This window comes from Conger conger, chromosome 19, assembly GCF_963514075.1.
Source record: "Conger conger chromosome 19, fConCon1.1, whole genome shotgun sequence".
NCBI classification, from domain to species: domain Eukaryota; kingdom Metazoa; phylum Chordata; class Actinopteri; order Anguilliformes; family Congridae; genus Conger; species Conger conger.
In genome coordinates, this window is record NC_083778.1 from 3,577,998 (window position 1) to 3,596,570 (window position 18,573).

The 18,573-nt window shown below is 42.0% G+C and overlaps 1 protein-coding gene across 1 annotated transcript in view; it reads right to left on the reverse strand.

The window, feature by feature from the left end:
* The window catches only part of LOC133119285 (NACHT, LRR and PYD domains-containing protein 3-like), a gene marked incomplete at its 5' end in the record, with an annotated part of 166,188 nt that extends 149,614 nt beyond the window's left edge, over positions 1–16,574 (reverse strand). Inside the window, 3 exons of the mRNA XM_061229813.1 lie at positions 1,634–1,807; positions 7,504–7,764; positions 14,653–16,574. Of these exons, the coding sequence (XP_061085797.1) occupies positions 1,634–1,807; positions 7,504–7,764; positions 14,653–16,574 (2,357 nt within the window). The remainder of the gene's footprint in view (positions 1–1,633; positions 1,808–7,503; positions 7,765–14,652) is intronic.
* Between the last annotated feature and the right edge of the window lie 1,999 nt (positions 16,575–18,573).

The window sequence follows — 18,573 nt, forward strand, 5'->3', positions numbered from 1 at the left end:
AACTGCTCCAAGGATAAAAGTAAAAGACACTTATAAGCTGATGTATTGGATGGCTTTGAATTATCTTGGAAAGTAAGAGCATGCTGTTTGTCTTTAATTTAGCAGAACATTACATTACAGTTATTACATTACGTTAACGTTATTTAGCTGACAGTTGATTAGACAAAGCAGGAGCCAATCCCCTGGATCAATGTGGGGCTAAGGGCCTTGCTCAAGGGTTCAGCAGCAGCACAGATCTTACTGCAGCTTCACTGGGGCTTGAACCACAAACCTTCTTGGTCCCAGTCAAGCACCTTAGCCACTACGCTATAGGCTGCCCCCTAAACTCAGGCTGAAGTTTTTGACTGGACTGTGATTAACTCATCTGTGACTAGCTGCTAAATCATCCCCAATTTGAAACATTACAGTGGATACTTCTGGGAATTGATGCGATATACGGGTCGGAGTGTAGGTTTAAAAGCACACATTAATTAAACAATGAGCTATCGAGTTCAGAAGTGTGGTTACCTGTAGGTCTATATAAGGCAACTATAAGGTTGACATTTGCCGTACAAAACTGTAGAAAAATCACAGAAAGCACGAAAACAAGGAAACCACAGAGATGCCAAAAACAGGGACCACCTCCGAATCAGTGCAAGTAGGCAAGAGCACCGATTGGGACACAGCCGAGGAATGTCCAAATGCCAGCCCGACTTGCTCATCCTGCCAGCTGAGTGAATGGCTCTCGCTTGTCCCGACTGCAGAGCTTCTCTACTCTAGCTCCCCAGTGGTGAAACAACCTCCCCATTGCTATAAGAACTGCTCACTCACTGCCCATTTTCTACCACAGTCTGAAGACTCACCTCTTCACACTGTACCTTGACTCCTCTGCGGGAGTCTGCTAATCTATTGTCACTTATCTTCACCAGTCTCAGACTTTAGCCCCGTGTTGTATTATCTACTTTAATCTAGGACCTTCACATGTGTATGTCTCAGTACTGTAGTTCCTGACCTTATTACTTACAGACCTGGCCTATCTACCTTGCGTACTAGACTTATGTTCATTGCTTTATAACCGATCCTATGCAAATTGGACCTTATCGGACCTGTTCTGTTGTTTGTTCTATGACCTTGATTTGACCTTGAAGTGTCTGCTGAATAAAATGTAATGTGATGTTTGCGCAGAAATCACAGAATACGTCACTTCCGTGACAAACACAGCCATAATTATTAATATAGAATATAATTATTTTACTCTATTATTTTAAATCATAGTCTACTATAAACTGTAAAATAGAATTATCTTCTTCTTCTTGTGTTTATAGTTGGAAAAGAAAATGGAAAGGAAGTCTGTGCACCTCCCCATCATAGAACAAATGTGATCATTGCATTACCCATCTCAGAGGTACTATGGATCGCTTCTTCATCAAAAATTCTGTGAGACCTCCTCCCCTGCCTGTAGCTTTAACTTATATTGATGCCAATTCCACATGATAGTAGTTTGTCACTACAACTGGTTTTTTTAAAAAGCTGAAATGCTACTATGTAAATTTCACACATTTATTTTGAAAACGCCCCTGCATTTTGCTGTTATTGCCCCTTTAAAAAATTCCACATTTCCAACCCCGATTGAAGGGTTTGTGTTTGTACTCACCCCAGTCTCTGCAGTTTACAGTGCGGGTCCTCCAGTCCAGCAGAGAGCGCTCTCACTCCTGAATCCTGCAGCTCGTTGTCTCTCAGCTCCAGATCACTCAGCTCTGAGTGAGGAGAACGCAAGACTGAGGCCAGAACATCACAGCAGCCCTCTGTGAGATTACACCAACCCAGCCTGTGGAGAAACCACATACACATGGACACACACACACAAACATTAAAATTCACTGGAGATTGGAATAATGTTCACCTTGCCAGTTTATACATATGTCATTTCCTATTTGCATATGCATCCCTGAGTGGTACATACAAAAAATAGGGAGAGGGTTGTGTAAATTACATTCATTCATTCATTCTTAAATGATTTCATAAATTAATCCACCAAATTCTAAGGCAATTATTTAGCTTCATTAACCAAAAAAAGATAAAGGTTTGGAACCCACTGCAATGATTTAATTACCAAACATTTTCTCTATGATGATCACATATGAGACAGAATCTGATTTGCAAACATGAATTTTGCAAACACAAGAAAGAGTTCATATGATCACTGTGGGGATCCCCCGTGATATGTTCTTCGGTCAGCAAACATATATACATTTTTTAAAAGTTCAACATTCATCATTACACATAAATGGATAAAAAATAACTGTTAACGGACTTTTTTTTTTGCTCTGGTAACCATTTATATAAGGGATAGGTCTGGTCCATTGTCTCCATTGGTCAGTTTGCGTCCAAGCCGTGCCAATATCCACGATGTTCACAAATCTTTTAATTTTACTCTGCGTTTAGATCACCGTAATCTACTTTGTAACCTAAATTAACTTCATGTTATCATCACGCCGCTAGTAGCCTCCCAAAGTAAAACAAAATGACTTATTTTGTCCTTTGACCATCTCAGCGATTGTCGGCAAGACCACCAAAGCCTGCTGAAGCAAATGACACATGACGACGCTATGAATTATTTAAATAACTGCACGTTATCTGAATGTGTCCAGATAAACGTTTACACAAATTACTTGTGTCATCAGGTGTAATGTAAAGTAGCAAGCTAGCTAAAGTTCAGTGGGGATACATTTTTGCAATAGCGTTAGCAATACCTTATCAACCAATAAACTACTGTTCAGGAAGAATACATTCACCTTAAAACATAGTTCCATTAAAAATACATTCATATAAAGTTTGTCTGGTCTTTCTTTTGTGAACATTCTTAAAGATAAATGTAATAACTGTCGTATAAAAGTGTTATGGAACTCAAACCTGTGGTATATCGTGGATATTGACACAGCTAGGGGGTGTAAATGGCCTAATCAACTTACCAAGTAATTTAAATATGATGACTTCTTAGTATTCTGGCCATTCATTTTGAAATATTCACTTAACTAAATGGAAAACCACATTCAGTTCAAAATTGCGTTCTTCCCCGTTTATCTATGGCCTAAGTGTGACAGTAACCATGACGACATTGTTTAAAACGTGGCGGAAGAGTCGGTCGGTTACCGCGGCCATGATAGCTGGTTTAATGTAAGCTTTGTTCATTTTATAAAAATACAATTTTTACAAACACAGCTTATAGCCATCACTCGTCAAAAAACGCAAATAGTTCCCCTCCACTGTAGTTACTGTTGTTGGCTTTCACCCAATTGTGAAAGCTAGCCAAAAGAACATAGCTTAATGTTAAATTACCTCATGAAGTCTCCCACTGTCGCAGACAATTTATATATGCACCGGTAAATAAAATAAAATATCAGTCAACAAAATAATGTCCAACTTCCTAACCAGTAATGATATTATTTATCAGACCTGCTGCGAAACTACACCCGCTAACAGCTGAAGCAGAGCCAGAGGCGCTTAGCTACGTTCAATTTCATTTGCCAGGTTTCCAAGTTCATGTGTGCGCCACTCGCAAATAAGCATTGTTATCTCCAAACTGCAGCCTTATTAACTTAGTAAACACCTAGCCACACGTCTTACAAACAAGAGGTGCTGAATTTACGGTTAGGAAATCGATTAGGTATTGAAAAGTTTCCTCAGCTCTCTCCTAATTACGCCGGCTGCATTTCTCTCATCATTTTGTCTCCCCCAGAATTATGGGAATGGTAGTTTTGTTCTTTGGTTTAACCAAATTAATAAGAACACAATTCATGATTAACACAGACATGGCTCTCAAGTTTCATGAAAAACTCAGAGTGAGATTGCAAATCAGGGCTGGAGCAAATAGACATTGTGTATGTTTTGGTCGCAGAGGCCCCTTGGCCGAATCCACTTCTCCCAATTATAATTTTGTTTATAATTGAGTTTATATAAACTATATAAACTATAATTTAGTTTATAATTGACCAGCACAAATAAAACAAATAGAACCGAAAATGACGGGCCAAACCAATAAGACAAACTCAGTTGAATAAAATAAATTGATTTAGTTACACATGTAAGAAAAAAATGTAATAGTTCGGGAGAGGTGATCTTTGTGAGCATTTGTGCGAGGGTGTGACTTTGAGTGTGTATGTGCGTGCGTGCGTGCGTGCGTGACTGTGTGTGTGTGTGTGTGTGCTAGGGATGAACCGATATGAAATTTTACGGTACGATACGATATCACCTGTCTTTTCTCACGTGTGAGCGTGTGAACTGGTTGAAATGCGTGTGTCTCACGGTCAATGGGTGAGACTTGATAGTGATCTGTGAGGTTTGCCCAGATCACTATTGTAGGCTGTGCTATAAGGAAGCATAGGCGCGCCAAAATGAAAATGCAAATCGAGAATTACATCCCGTTTTGATTCCATGTACTTTAACCCTTGTGCGAATATTTATTGAACAGAAAAAACCTGATGTGTATGCTGGAAAATGCCCATTTTCCCCTGGTTCATGCCCACACCTTCTCATATCCTGGAGCTCCAACTGCATCTCACCGCCCCTCAAACTGCTCACTATACTTTCCCTCATTTGAACTTCCTACCTTTCAAGCGAGTTTTTTTATTTAACTAAACCCGGTTCAACCCATTTTAATTTCTCCAATTTACAAAATATCTGTTTTATCCATCCTACCTTTAGACCTTGCTGGCCAGCAGAGGATAGGCTCCCCCTCAAAAGCCGGGTTTCTCCTGAGCCTCTGTTAGAGGATTTTAGTCCCCAATGGGGAGTTTTTACCTCATGTGCTTGCTATTTGGGGTCTAGCCCTAGTTTTTGGCCTTTTGTAACTTTTTGCCCTTTTGTTACAAGATACATCTTTTGCTTTTTTCCTTTTGGTTTTCTGTGACAAACTTCCCACAGCATTGCAAGCTAACACAGCTTGAGGGGCCCTTGTGCTGACTCATCTTAGCTCTGAGAGGAGCATTCTCCTTCACATACTGGACATTATTAGTTAAAGAAAACGACCCTCTTGTTATAAAAGTATTAACACCCATATGTTTCAGTGTCTGAACTTACATCCAAGGCTTCCCCTGGTTGAAATTTTAGTCCAAAATGCTGTTGCTACACACAGCCACAGACCCACATCATGTTCAAATGGCCTCGAGCTGACTGGATGAAGGGCTTCTTCTGGTAGCCGAATGTCGTTCACATAGTCACCATGTCAGCCAGAGTCCATCTTACCAACAGTGTATTGGTTTATGACAGTTCTGGGGGTTTGCTGGTGCCCCCTCCTGGTCTCATCCATGCTTCCAGAACAGAGACATACCACCAAACATAACGGTACTGTGTCTAAGATTGATAAAGAAGATTCTAACTTTGGCACCAGTGGTCCTGACTGAACTAGTATTTTATCTACCTGGTTACTGTAATCACATCAAATGGATTGTTGTGGTGTAAGTGTTTTGTAATGTAGTTTAATGTCGTCCCTGTTCAGGGACAGCAGATGAAAATGAGCTACAGAGCAAACTCTGTCTCATCAGTTGTGATGGGCATGGTCCCTGTTAAATGAAATAAGAAAGTAAGTAAAGTAAGGTTGCGGACCGCTGTAGCCCTGTTCCTCCCCCGGTTCATGACCAAACCTCGACACATCCTGGAGCTCAAGTTGCATCACCCTGCCTCTCTAAACCAGCTCACTGTACTTTCCCTCATTTTACACTTTCTACTTTCAGCTAGTTTATTACCTCTACTGTGACCTGTTCAGCCCATTTGACTCGCTGTGATAGATTTCATATCACATTTCTGTTATATCCATTCTACCCTCACTTTACACCTTGCCAGCCAGCGGAGGATGGGCTCCCCCTCTATAGCCAGGTTCCTCCCGAGATTTCCCATTGGGGAGTTTTTTCTTGCCACTTTTTGACGGTGAAAAGCATCTTAGTGACTGTCTTCTATTAAAAGCGCTATACAAATAAAATGAAAAATGTAACCTGTGTGATGGCTTGGCCATGGATGGACAACTGGCCTGTGCTCGCCCACTGATGTAGGGTCAAACACCATCTCCTCCCTCTACTTCACATTTAAAATCAGATGGTTTGAGTCACACCACTGCACAAACCTGTCTATCGCAGAATGCTACAAGGCTACTGCCCCTGTGCATTAGGCACAGTTCCCAGGTTGGCTGCTGGTGCTCATCTCAATTTGGGGCGACATGGCTCAGGCAGTAAGAGCTGTCGTCTGGCAGTCGGAGGGTTGCCGGTTCGATCCCCCGCCCGGGCTGTGTCGAAGTGTCCCTGAGCAAGACACCTAACCCCCAAATGCTCCTGACAAGCTGGTTGGGGCCTTGCATGGCAGCCAATCGCCGTCGGTGTGTGAGTGTGTGTATGAATGGGTGAATGAGAAGCATCAATTGTACAGCGCTTTGGATAAAGGCGCTATATAAATGCCACCATTTTTATTTAATTTAGTGTGAATAAAACCAAGGAGTGAACACAGCCCTGAGGGGCCCCTGTACTGACTGATCTTGGCTCTGAGAGCAGCATTCTCCTTCACATACTGGACATTATTAGTCAGGGCACCATGCTGTTGTTACCTCCTCTGAACATGTCCTTAAAAGAGCCCTTGCAGTTATCTGGCTCTTTGGCTTTCTTATCAGTGTTCTTATCACCAACTGCCAAATGCAGCGCCTCTTTACAGTCAGCACAAAAGTCCTGTTCTGTAGGTGGGAATGAGCTCTTTACAGTCAGCACAAAAGTCCTGTTCTGTAGGTGGGAATGAGCTCTTTACAGTCAGCACAAAAGTCCTGTTCTGTAGGTGGGAATGAGCTCATTACAGTCAGCACAAAAGTCCTGTTCTGTAGGTGGGAATGAGCTCATTACAGTCAGCACAAAAGTCCTGTTCTGTAGGTGGGAATGAGCTCATTACAGTCAGCACAAAAGTCCTGTTCTGTAGGTGGGAATGAGCTCTTTACAGTCAGCACAAAAGTCCTGTTCTGTAGGTGGGAATGAGCTCTTTACAGTCAGCACAAAAGTCCTGTTCTGTAGGTGGGAATGAGGTGTACTGTATTGTGAGGAGTACAGCTCCCCTTCATCAGAGAGTGGGGTAAAATTAAGGATTTGATAACAGTTCATAGCAGGTAGTGAATAGTGGAGATGGATGAAGACTGTAATGTGTGACAGACCTGAAACATTTTACCATGCAGGTGGTCAGTCTTTTACCACATCAATCAGCCATCCAGCATCCAGTCATCACCCGTGCCCTGATACTACAGACTCCACTCAAACCTTACATTCTGGTCAGGAAACACAAACCTGCCAACGCTAAGACTCATCAGGTTTTATCCTGCTTTTCTTTGCTGTGATAGAGGAGTAAGAAGAGAGGGATGAGACTAATGTGGACAAAGAAAGAATGCCAATGGACAGAGTAGTAAACTGAGAGAGAAAGAGCTTTTCATAATTTCACTGCATAGAGCCATAATCACTAATTCTATTTTGTTAAAGTCACACAGAACACCACACTACTCACCCCAGTCTCTGTAGTTTACAGTTTGGAGTCATCAGTCCAGCACAGAGCAGCTCCACTCCTGAATCTCCCAGGTTATTGCTGCTGAGGTCCAGTCTCTGTAGTTTACAGTTTGGACTCATCAGTCCAGCACAGAGCAGCTTCACTCCTGCATCTCCCAGGTTATTGCTGCTGAGGTCCAGATCTCTCAGGGGTGAGTTTGATGACTGGAGAGCTGACGCCACAATTCCACATGACTCCTCACTTAGGTTACAACTGTGCAGTCTGTAAAGAAGAATGAATACATTATAGAATAAAAAGGTAAGATGTAAAAGACATCTTTCAGAGTGGACAGTGAGTTAGTTTGCAATGCTGTGGGACATTTGGCACAGTTAATGGCAAGATGTAAAATATAACACACATCTGTCACAGGGGCCAGGGAGTTTGGTTTTGGTTTTCTGTGACAAACTTCCCACAGCATTGCAAGCTAACACAGCTAAAGACAAACTGACATACATACGACATGCTCATATCCTGTGGGCTCCCTACACAAACATGCGCAACAATACTGTAGACACAAAAAAAATAAAAATTAATAGAAAAAGAAAAAATCCCCCAAAAACTGATTTCACAATTCTTGGCACCCCTGGTTTAATTTTGTGCTGTAGCTGTACCCAAGTACAAGTGATTCCTTTTGTGTGCGTGTCTTTGCGTGTCTTTAGTTGTGAGGCGTGGCAGAACTTTAAAATATATCAGATACATTCAGCTACCTGCTGATTCTGTAACTGTTTGATGTTCCGCATCACCGATGTCTTTGACTGTTTTTTGTTTTTTTCTCTGCCCTTAACAATGTTTTTAATGGCTTTCTTCACTTCAATTGGCACGATTCTGGTCCTAACAGAAAAAAAGCCAATAACAGAATCCATGGCACTCAAAACAGAAAAAAGCCAAAAACAGAATCCATGCCACTCAAAAGGCAGGAATCAAGACTAGATACTGAAAGCTCTCACCCCTTCAGTTTTTAGAGATTTGTTTTTCTACACTCAATATGCCATTATGACAAAGTGAAAACACATTCAATAATCTTCATTATTTCGGGGCCGTGGTGGCACAACGTGTGGTTGCAGTTGGCTGCAGTTGCACACCGGGGACCGGGGTTCGATTCCCAGTCCAGCTAAAAAGCCAAGTTTGGCCGGCTCATGTGGAGCAGCATAATTGGCTCGCTGCTCCAGAGGGAGGGACTTGGCAGGGTCAGCGGATCGCCGCATACAACAGCACCCCCGGCGCCTCGGAATCACGGTCAGGAGCATGAGACGAGACGGCTTGAAGAAGGCGTGAGGGACGAGGTGTGAGCGGTCTTCTTCCCTACAGTGCTACAACTCAGTTGTAATAACATCAGTATGTATGTTGTACCAAACTGTAATATCACTTTAAGGAATCTTCTGCTGCTGTGTTGGCTACCTGTGACGTGCTCCAGTCCACTCTCTCCTCCTCTGACCATTCGCTCATTTGTGCCTCCTCCTCACCTATTCCTCCATTTATTTACACATCCTCACCACTTCTCACTTCTATCTTTCTGTTTCTTACCGCTCTTCATTGGCAGTTGTGCTTTCTCTTCTATTTCTGTCTGCCTCCTTCTCTCTCCACTTACTTTTAACAAACTCATCTGGAGACATATTCACTTTTAAACATTTTCTTGACTGAGTTAGTTATAAATTAGCTGGCTAACTTGCTACATCTCATTTTAGATCTATCCTGTACCATTTTAATAAACTAATTCATTCATTCATTCATTCATTATCTGAACCTGCTTATCCTGAACAGGGTCGCAGGGGTGCTGGAGCCTATCCCAGCATACATTGGGTGAAAGACAGGAATACACCCTGGACAGGTTGCCAGTCCATCGCAGGGCACACACACCATTCACTCACACACTCATACTTACGGGCAATTTAGAATCTTCAATCAGCCTAACCTGCATGTCTTTGGACTGTGGGAGGAAACCCACGCAGACACGGGGATAACATGCACACTCCACACAGAGAGGCCCCGGCCGACCGGGATTCGAACCCAGGACCTCCTTGCTGTGAGGCGGCAGTGCTACCCACTGCATCATACATGTGACAGGTGGGACATTAGGACATCAGTCTTCCCTCAGTCACCTGGTTTACCGAGACAAAGGGGATACGTCACTTTACCTGTGCTATTGTTACCTGCCTTGTGGTTGTGCAGAAGGGAAGCCAAGCAGCGGGGAAATTAAATTGCGCAAGTGTCTTTTTCTCGCGGTTATTGGTGTAATGTATTAAGAATTGTAAATCTGTGCAGCCTGGATACTTTTCATCAAGTAAGTCTCTGTGTCAGATTCATGAGTAAAACTAGAACATGGAAGGCTTATAGGTCGACAGCGTTGTTCATAGTTTCCCATGTTTTATGTTTCAAGCGCAGCATTGAGTGGATGGTGATTCAATGCAAGCGGAGAGAATTGTCGGGTGGCAAATATTGACACGGGGTAAGCGGTTTGTTCCGTCCCATTCTAGGTGAACATAAGCTTGCCATGTGGTTTGGGGTTGTGTGTCAAAAATGAGGTTCTGATTTCTTCTTTATTTTCTCTTAAAATTATTGGGGTTGGGGTTTTGCGTTGCAGCGGGAAAGTAGTGTAATTAAATCTAACTCTCTCATTCTTTCGGTGTTTTGTGTGTTCTCCTGCTCCTGACTATGTAAGAGGTGGCGTACCTTCAGTCACTGTTTTTCCCTGATTTATAATTTGTGTATTTTATTATCCTCGGATTTAGTAACGTGCCTCATCACCGCTTAAGATGTATATTCAGGAGCGTGTAATAGCTGCGGGTCCACCAGGGGGTGGCGCATTATGAAAGAGGGGAGCAGGTAACCTGAATCACGGGCCTCCTGAATGGTTTATAACCTCCGACTTGTCGCTGTGTTTTTATTGTATGTGTCTTTTCAATTCATGCAAACCTACTTTGGGCTGGTGCCTTGGGCAGAGTGCAATAGCTCATTTGGGCAGATAGTATCTCTGTGTGATATCACTACAATTTGCAGTGTAACACTGATTTAATTGGTTGATGGTGTATTTTGTTTATTTGCCTGTTTATTGTTACTTTACTATTCATTCACTACCTCTACCTGACATTTACACAGTGTGATCTTTGAGAGTGCAGACTGCTCTGCATAGTGTTTCTGCTTCATCATTAGTAACTGTGCTGACCCAATTCTGTACATTGTAGCTGTGGGACAAGTGTCCACCTCTCAGCTCCTACGAGCCATTGCCCAGTCCAACCAATGTGTTTTTATTATTATTCATGAATTGTATAAATTAATTTTCATCTGATTCATCTGATTCATTTGATTGAATAGCACTTGTGCAGGGCTCATCTGTGATTCTTTTAGTGGGTTCTCACCCCTTATTGTGAGAGTGGCGTAAAAAACCTCAATTACTTTAACTGTAGCTGGCGCTCGAGCTACTGCAGGCCAAATACAGAATATGCCGATGTTCGAGTAAGGAAAAAAGGAGAGGGTTTCATGAGTCAACTGGTGAGCCCAGGTTAAATCCTCAGGCCCGTTTCAAAGTACAGACATACTTCCAGGTTCTTGACACGTTTATAACACAGACGAAGATGAGATTTGCTGATGTGAGGAAAATGGCATCAAAATATCAAGCCCTTAACCCCAAGTATTTCTTTGCCTGAGATTCAATACAATATATAAACGAGCTAGCTGCTTATTATGGTGACGATGTCTGTGCGTCAGATGTGCATGATGAATACTGTTCCTTTCAGGACATATACGATAAAAGTTTATTCGAGGAACAAAATAATGAGTTGGTGACTGGTCAGGTTTTAGCCTTCCTTGTTGCTCATGACATGAATAGAGCATTCCCAAACCTTGCAGCATTGTATCGCATTTATCTCACAATTCCTGTGAGCAGTGCGCAAGCAGAGCGCTCTTTCAGCAGGCTAAAGCTATTGACAACATACCTTCGCTCGACAGTGACCGAGGAGCGTCTTTCACAGCTTGCACTTGTCTTTATCGGGAGAAGTGACAAAGAATATTGAATATCTGTAGGCGTGATGCGTGTATGCCAGGTTATGGTGGATGTAACATTAAACTAGAGATGTACATTTCCTCAAGAAAATGCGGAGTGTGATTGCGGCAGATCGGTGGAATATTTCGGCTTCGGCTAATACTATGGTGTTTAAATATTAACATTTACAAGCTAATAATAAAGTGGTCACTGAGTGTATTTCAGCTGTGTGGGGGGCGGAGGCCATTGTGACATCACAGGCTATTGTGACATCACAGGTTATTGTGACACCACAGGCTATTGTGACATCACAGGTTATTGTGACATCAAATCAGTGGACTATTGCCAGTACAGTTAAAATATTTGCATTTACGGGCTTAGCAGAGCATTGGTGTCTCTTCACACGGACTGGGAAGAGTCAGTCTGACATGGATGACTGAATATATAAACCTAATAGTTGACTTTGTATTTAGCCATATTAGAGTCATTGTTCAATATCATTAAAGTGAAACATGTATCTTATGCAACGCTTTGTAAAATACTTTGTTTATTCAAGTAAAGAGTTATCATTACCATATTTTCTTCTTTCTTTCTGAACAAATTTATGATTAATGGCACTACAAAATTAAATTGTATGTTATGTCGGCATGTTTTAACATTGTAGGGAAAATTCACAGAGGAGGAGATTCTCTCCCCCCCCCCCCCCCCCAAAAGTACAAATCAAAATCAGACTCTGCACTAATGAACAAGCTGGTTCCTTCAACGCTCTCGAAAATGTATGCTAAGAGTGTATCAATATATATGTATACACAACATATAATCAATATATCATATGTATGCTGTTTTATTAAATTGAATGAACCTAGAACCTTTTTATAACTGAGCTTATGAAAACGCAAGAAACCACAGTGCACACTGTCGAAAAGAGAGCAAAGACTGCAAGTTAAAGAATTACATTTATTCACTGAGAAGAAAGTAGTGATCAGATGTGTAGTATTATATATTCAATGATTTCTCTGATGATTATTATATATTTTCTATGATTTCACTGCTGTTCAGTTTGTCTATAGTTTCTATGACTTTTTTTTTATATTTTCACTGATGTCTATCATATAATTTCTTTGGTTTTGATTTGATTTGACATCTGTATACTCTTTATGACTTATTACTGATAAATATTGTTGGTAGAAATGCATAAGTGATCCACATGTAATCCAAAGTTAAGTAAAATGATTATTATGAGGTGGAAAGCACCAAAAATGATCTATAGGTCGTAGAAAGTTCTGGAAAACACTATATAGTGAATAGCACCGTGTTTCGTATGTTTTTCATGTTAATGATTTAAGTTTGTTAGAAGACACAGCCTATAAAGCAAGGTATATGTAAAAAGATCCTTCTTTGTTTTGGAAATCAATGGGGCAATTCGCCACAATGGTTTCAGGACTGAAAAGTAAATACCTGCAACATAGTCAAGTCATATGATGGTTTTCAAGAAAGCTATTGATTGTGCTGAGATAAGGACTGTGCATAAAATGAGTTTAGTCTGATATTCAAGGTTGGAAATCTGAGGATTTGAACTGGCTGTTGTGCACGTGAGCCACAATAAAGTCAAATTTTCTGCAGACTTTGCTGTCGTGGGATCTTTCGCCTCTTGGACTTGTTTTACTGATTGGAGATTGGACCTTGAGAGCTACTGTTTCCTAGCAACAACAACATATGCTTAAGAATAAAGGCATGTATTAGGGATTAATTTAACATTTTAAAATGCAGCAGAAGCCTCCAAATTGCATCAGAAAAAAGAGGCCAGCGGACATCATCTGAACCCCCCTGGCCGGCTACTCTTTCTCTTTGGCCTGCTACTTACATTTTTGGGGAACACTCTGCATTGTTCAACATGCGGTCCCTTTCTGGAGCTACACTCCACCACTCCTGCTTCAGCGCGGCAACGACTGCAGTAACTGTCACCTGCCGTCCTCAGTGAAAGCTACGAGCCGTTGGGCATGTGCTCCTCACAATGTGAAATCCACTGGCCTTTGAAATCATTTCCACTAAAAAGCAATGAGCTTGCTGTATAGAAGCTTGGCTGCTTCTGTTTTCACTGGCAGGCTTCCAGAACAGAGACATACCAGCAAATAAAACTATCCTATAGTTTTAATAAAGAAATGTTGAAAATCAATTTCTAAAGTACTGATTGATGGCTATGAAATATCACATGTTCGGTCAGCCAAATTTCTTGGGATCTTAATTGATGAAACGTTAAACTGGAAAGATCACATACACTTAGTCTGTAGAAGTAACAAAATCACCCATCATCCGTAAAATCCATCCTTGGGTTCACCAGTCCTGTCTGAACTCTGAACTACAGCCTCATTTCCCCTTATCTTCTACACTGTAATATTGCATGGGCCGCCACATACCCCACCTCTCTTCACAGAATCTCCATTTTGCTGAAATAAATTATAAGACTAATTACTCTAATCGTGATGAGCCATCATCCCCACTTTTTTCTAAAGTGAATTTACTATCCATTTGTGATATGAACATTCAAATAACATGCTCTTTCAGCTACAAATATTTGCATCACCAAGAATCCCTGCTAAAACCTTTCCAAGATCTATTCTGTCTTAATTCACAGGTTCACAAACACACTAGATATACCAACAATATTCATCTCCCTCTCTTTCACTCCTCTCCACTACTCGTCCTTATTCGAATCATCAGCACCTATGTGTGGGAGATGGTGGGTTACCGTGCACTGAACATTACTGCTGCCCTAGAGGTGTGGAGAATAGTTTTAAAAAAACACTGAAACTAAATAAAAACTTGCTGAGATTACAGAACCTGGAATCCCCCCTTTCTCCCCCCTAAAACCCCCCAAATTCATCATTTATTTGACAGTTGATCTTTGGAAATAATAATCGTAAATTAAATTAAACAAAATATATAAGTGAGGAGTCGTTGCATTTGATACTGCTTATGTTCTGGGTTCAGAACATTAAATGAGGGCACATTGGAAATTATCATCAAATTTTCAGCTGCCTGACAATTGTATTGCCCTTTATTCTGACTAGAATGATAAAGTATGAAAATATGCTGTCAATAATCAACATGAATAATGACATAATACTCACATGGCCTTCCTGCAGTTCCTGACTGCTGGTACCAGTCTGTGACGACCTGCTGCTGATGTGTTGTAGGTCTTCAAGTCAAACTCATCCAGGACCTCCTCTGACATCAGTAACACAAAGGCCAGAGCTGAACATTGGTGGGCTTGCAGCTTTTTATCAGAAAGTTTTCCTGATCTCAGGGAATTCTGGATTTCCTCCACAAGTGAGTTGTCATTCAGTTCATTCAGACAGTGAAACAGATTGATGGTCCTCTCTGCGGAAGATTCGTCTCTGATCTTCTCCTTAATGTACTCAACCGTTTCCTCAATGCTCTCTGATCTGCTTTCTGTCCGTGTCTGTGGGTCTGGTACAGGGGATCTGCTTCCTGTCTGTGTCAGTAGTCCTCCTAAGAGGGGCTGAATGGAGTCCAGAGAGAGGCCGAGAAGGAATCGGAGGAAAAGGTCCAGGTGTCCGTTCTTACTCTGTAAGGCCTGATCCACTGCCCTCCTGTGTAACTCAGACAGCGGGTCCAGGTATGTGTCCTCACTGTCTAAGGCCTGATCCACTGCACTCCTGTGTAGCTCATACAGCTGCACTCTGCCACTGTGAGGTTTTGATTTTTCTGCTCTGAGGACATTTCTGTTCTCATTTACACAGGAATGAAACACAAACAAGGCGGCCAGATACTCCTGAATGCTCAGATGCACAAAGCAGTAGACCTTCTCCTGACCCAACCCACGCTCCTCTTTAAAGATCTCTGTGCACACCCCAGAGTACACTGAAGCTTCACTGACATCAATGCCACTGTCTCTCAGGTCCTCTTCATAGAATATCAGATTGCCCTTTTCCAGCTGTACAAAAGCCAGCTGCCCCAGTTTCAGGGTGATTTCTGTATCTGATGCTGACATCTTTGGGTTTGTTTCTTCAGAGCCACAATATTTCAGATTCTTCACTTTAGTCTGAATGAGCAGGAAGTGTGTGTACATTTCAGTCAGAGTTTTGGGCAGATCTCCACTCTCTACTTTACCCAACATTGTCTCCAGAACAGTAGCAGAAATCCAGCAGAAGACTGGTATGTGACACATGATGTAGAGACTCCTGGATGACTGGATGTGTGAGATGATTCTGGTGGCCTGGTTCTGATCTCTGATTCTCTTTCTGAAGTACTCCTCCTTCTGTGGGTCATTGAACCCTCGTACCTCGGTCACCTGGTGGATGCACTCAGGAGGGATCTGATTGGCTGCTGCAGGTCGGGAGGTGATCCAGAGGAGAGCAGAGGGAAGCAGATTCCCCTTAATGAGGTTGGTCAGCAGCACATCCACTGATGATGACTTTGTTATATCACAGTAGATCTCATTGCTTTGGAAATGTAGAGGAAGTCGACATTCATCCAGACCATCAAAGATAAACACAACTTTGACTTCATCACCTTCAACACTTTTGATCTCTTTCAGTTGTGGAAAGTAGTGCTGCAGAAGTTGCATCAGACTGAATGCTCCTTCCTTCTTCAAATTCAGATCTCGGAAAGGAAGAGTGAAGATGAAATAAACGTCCTGATTGGCTTTTCCTTCTGCCCAGTCCAGAATGAACTTCTGCACAGAGACAGTTTTCCCAATGCCAGCGATGCCCTTTGTAAGCACAGTTCTGATGCGTTTCTCTTGTCCAGGTAAAGGCTTAAAGATGTCATTGCAGAGGATTGGAGTCTCCTGGGTGGTTTGTCTCTTGGATGCTGTCTCAATCTGTCTGACCTCATGCTCATTATTGACCCCCCCACTTCCCCCCTCTGTGATGTAGAGCTCTGTATAGATCTCATTGAGGAGAGTTGTGTGGCCCTGCACTGCTAAACCTTCAAATATGTATTCAAACTTCTTCTTCAGATGAGTTTTCAGTTCCTGCTGGGCTCTTTTAATGGATTCATCTGAAGAGAGGAAATATGAGAAATAATTATGTTTAAAATAAGATTAAAGTTTACAATTCAATAACAGATTAAGAAGAAAAGCAGTTTCCACTGTATTTTACACACATCAGTGTTACAAACCTTTAGCTGTGCAACACACCTCTCTCACAGTATTACAGACCTCTCAGTGATAATCAATCACAAATAAAACAAATGAGAAAGAAAAAAAATACATACTGCTGCACTTGTAAAATAAGAATGAACACCTTCAAATATCGTCAAAGGTCACATGGTCATTTTAAAATCTATTCTGCCCTGAATATGAACTCAGGACAGTCTGTCTGATGGGACAGTGCTTTAGTTACTGCACAAACTCAGGACAGTCTGTCTGATGGGACAGTGCTTTAGTTACTGCACAAACTCAGGGCAGTCTCTCTGATGGCACAGTGCTTTAGTTACTGCACAAACTCAGGGCAGTCTGTCTGATGGGACAGTGCTTTAGTTACTGCACAAACTCAGGACAATCTGTCTGATGGGACAGTGCTTTAGTAACTGCACAAACTCAGGGCAGTCTGTCTGATGGGACAGTGCTTTAGTTACTGCACAAACTCAGGACAGTCTGTCTGATGGGACAGTGCTTTAGTTACTGCACAAACTCAGGACAGTCTGTCTGATGGGACAGTGCTTTAGTTACTGCACAAACTCAGGACAGTCTGTCTGATGGGACAGTGATTTAATTGTCTGACTTTTGTGAGCTCTAACTCACAGCACATTAAATATCTGAGTCGTGCATTTATGCCTCTTTCTGTCAGTGCTGAGGGTTCCACCTTTGCTCTCTGGCTCCTCTGAGAGACTCATTTTAGAAACAGCGCCCCCTGTCTCAGGAGACCGGAACACGTCAGACCAGATTAGACCACATGTGGGTTCTGACCCAAATCAGCCAACCTGTAAACACACAAAATGAGAACACACTGAACACACATATAGACACACTAATACAAACAGACAAGCACATACACAATATAGCACAGTGTTGACAGGAAGCAATCTGGAATTTAAATGGTCCATAAACCTACACTCCACATCCATCCATCCATGATCTAATACACTCACTTCTGGTCAGGGTCATGGGGGGGCTGGAGCCTATCCCAGCATGCACTGGGTGAGAGGCAGGAAAACACCCTGGACAGGTTGCAAATCCATCACAGAGCAACATACTATACAGTCACCTCAGTAATGTGGGACCATTGATAATGCTGAAGAAATGTTTCTTTATAATAAAAATAATGCCAGTGCTCAGCTATACATTGACTGTCTAACATGCAGAATGTATTTTATGAATGATTCAATGGACTCACACTTGAATTCCACTTTTCTCAGATCATAGATTTATTGAGTGAAATTAGGCATCACAATTATTGCCCCCCCCTGTATTCAGGATGTTAGACACCCTCCCCTTGCAAGGGTAACAGGGTATTTTTCTGTAATGTCTTTTAAGACTAGAGAACACATGGGAGGGATCTTTGATATTTTCCTTTGTGATTACCCAGGATTTTGGGTAAAATGTCCTGGTACTTGGGTAGAGTTCATAATGTTATTGCTATTAACAAGGGCCCCAGGACCAGTGGGAGCAAAACAGCTCCAAGACATTAACGATCCACTATCATATCTACCCCAGGCTCTTTTCTGTAAATTAATCCTTAAATCAACACCAAACCTATGCCCAGCCAAAGAGCTCTAATGTCATCTCATCTGACCACCATTGCTCCCAATAATGCCATTCATCCTGAATCAATTCCAAATAGTCTTTTGGCATGGAGGCAGTGTCTAACAGAAGAACTGGTGCATAGCATACACTAGCCCCCTCGACTGGTGCATCCATCCATCCATCCATTATCTTAACCCGCTTATCCTGAACAGGGTCGCTGGAGCCTATCCCAGCATACATTGGGCAAAAGGCAGGAATACACCCTGGACAGGTCGCCAGTCCATCGCAGGGCACACACACCATTCACTCACGCACTCATACCTATGGGCAATTTAGACTC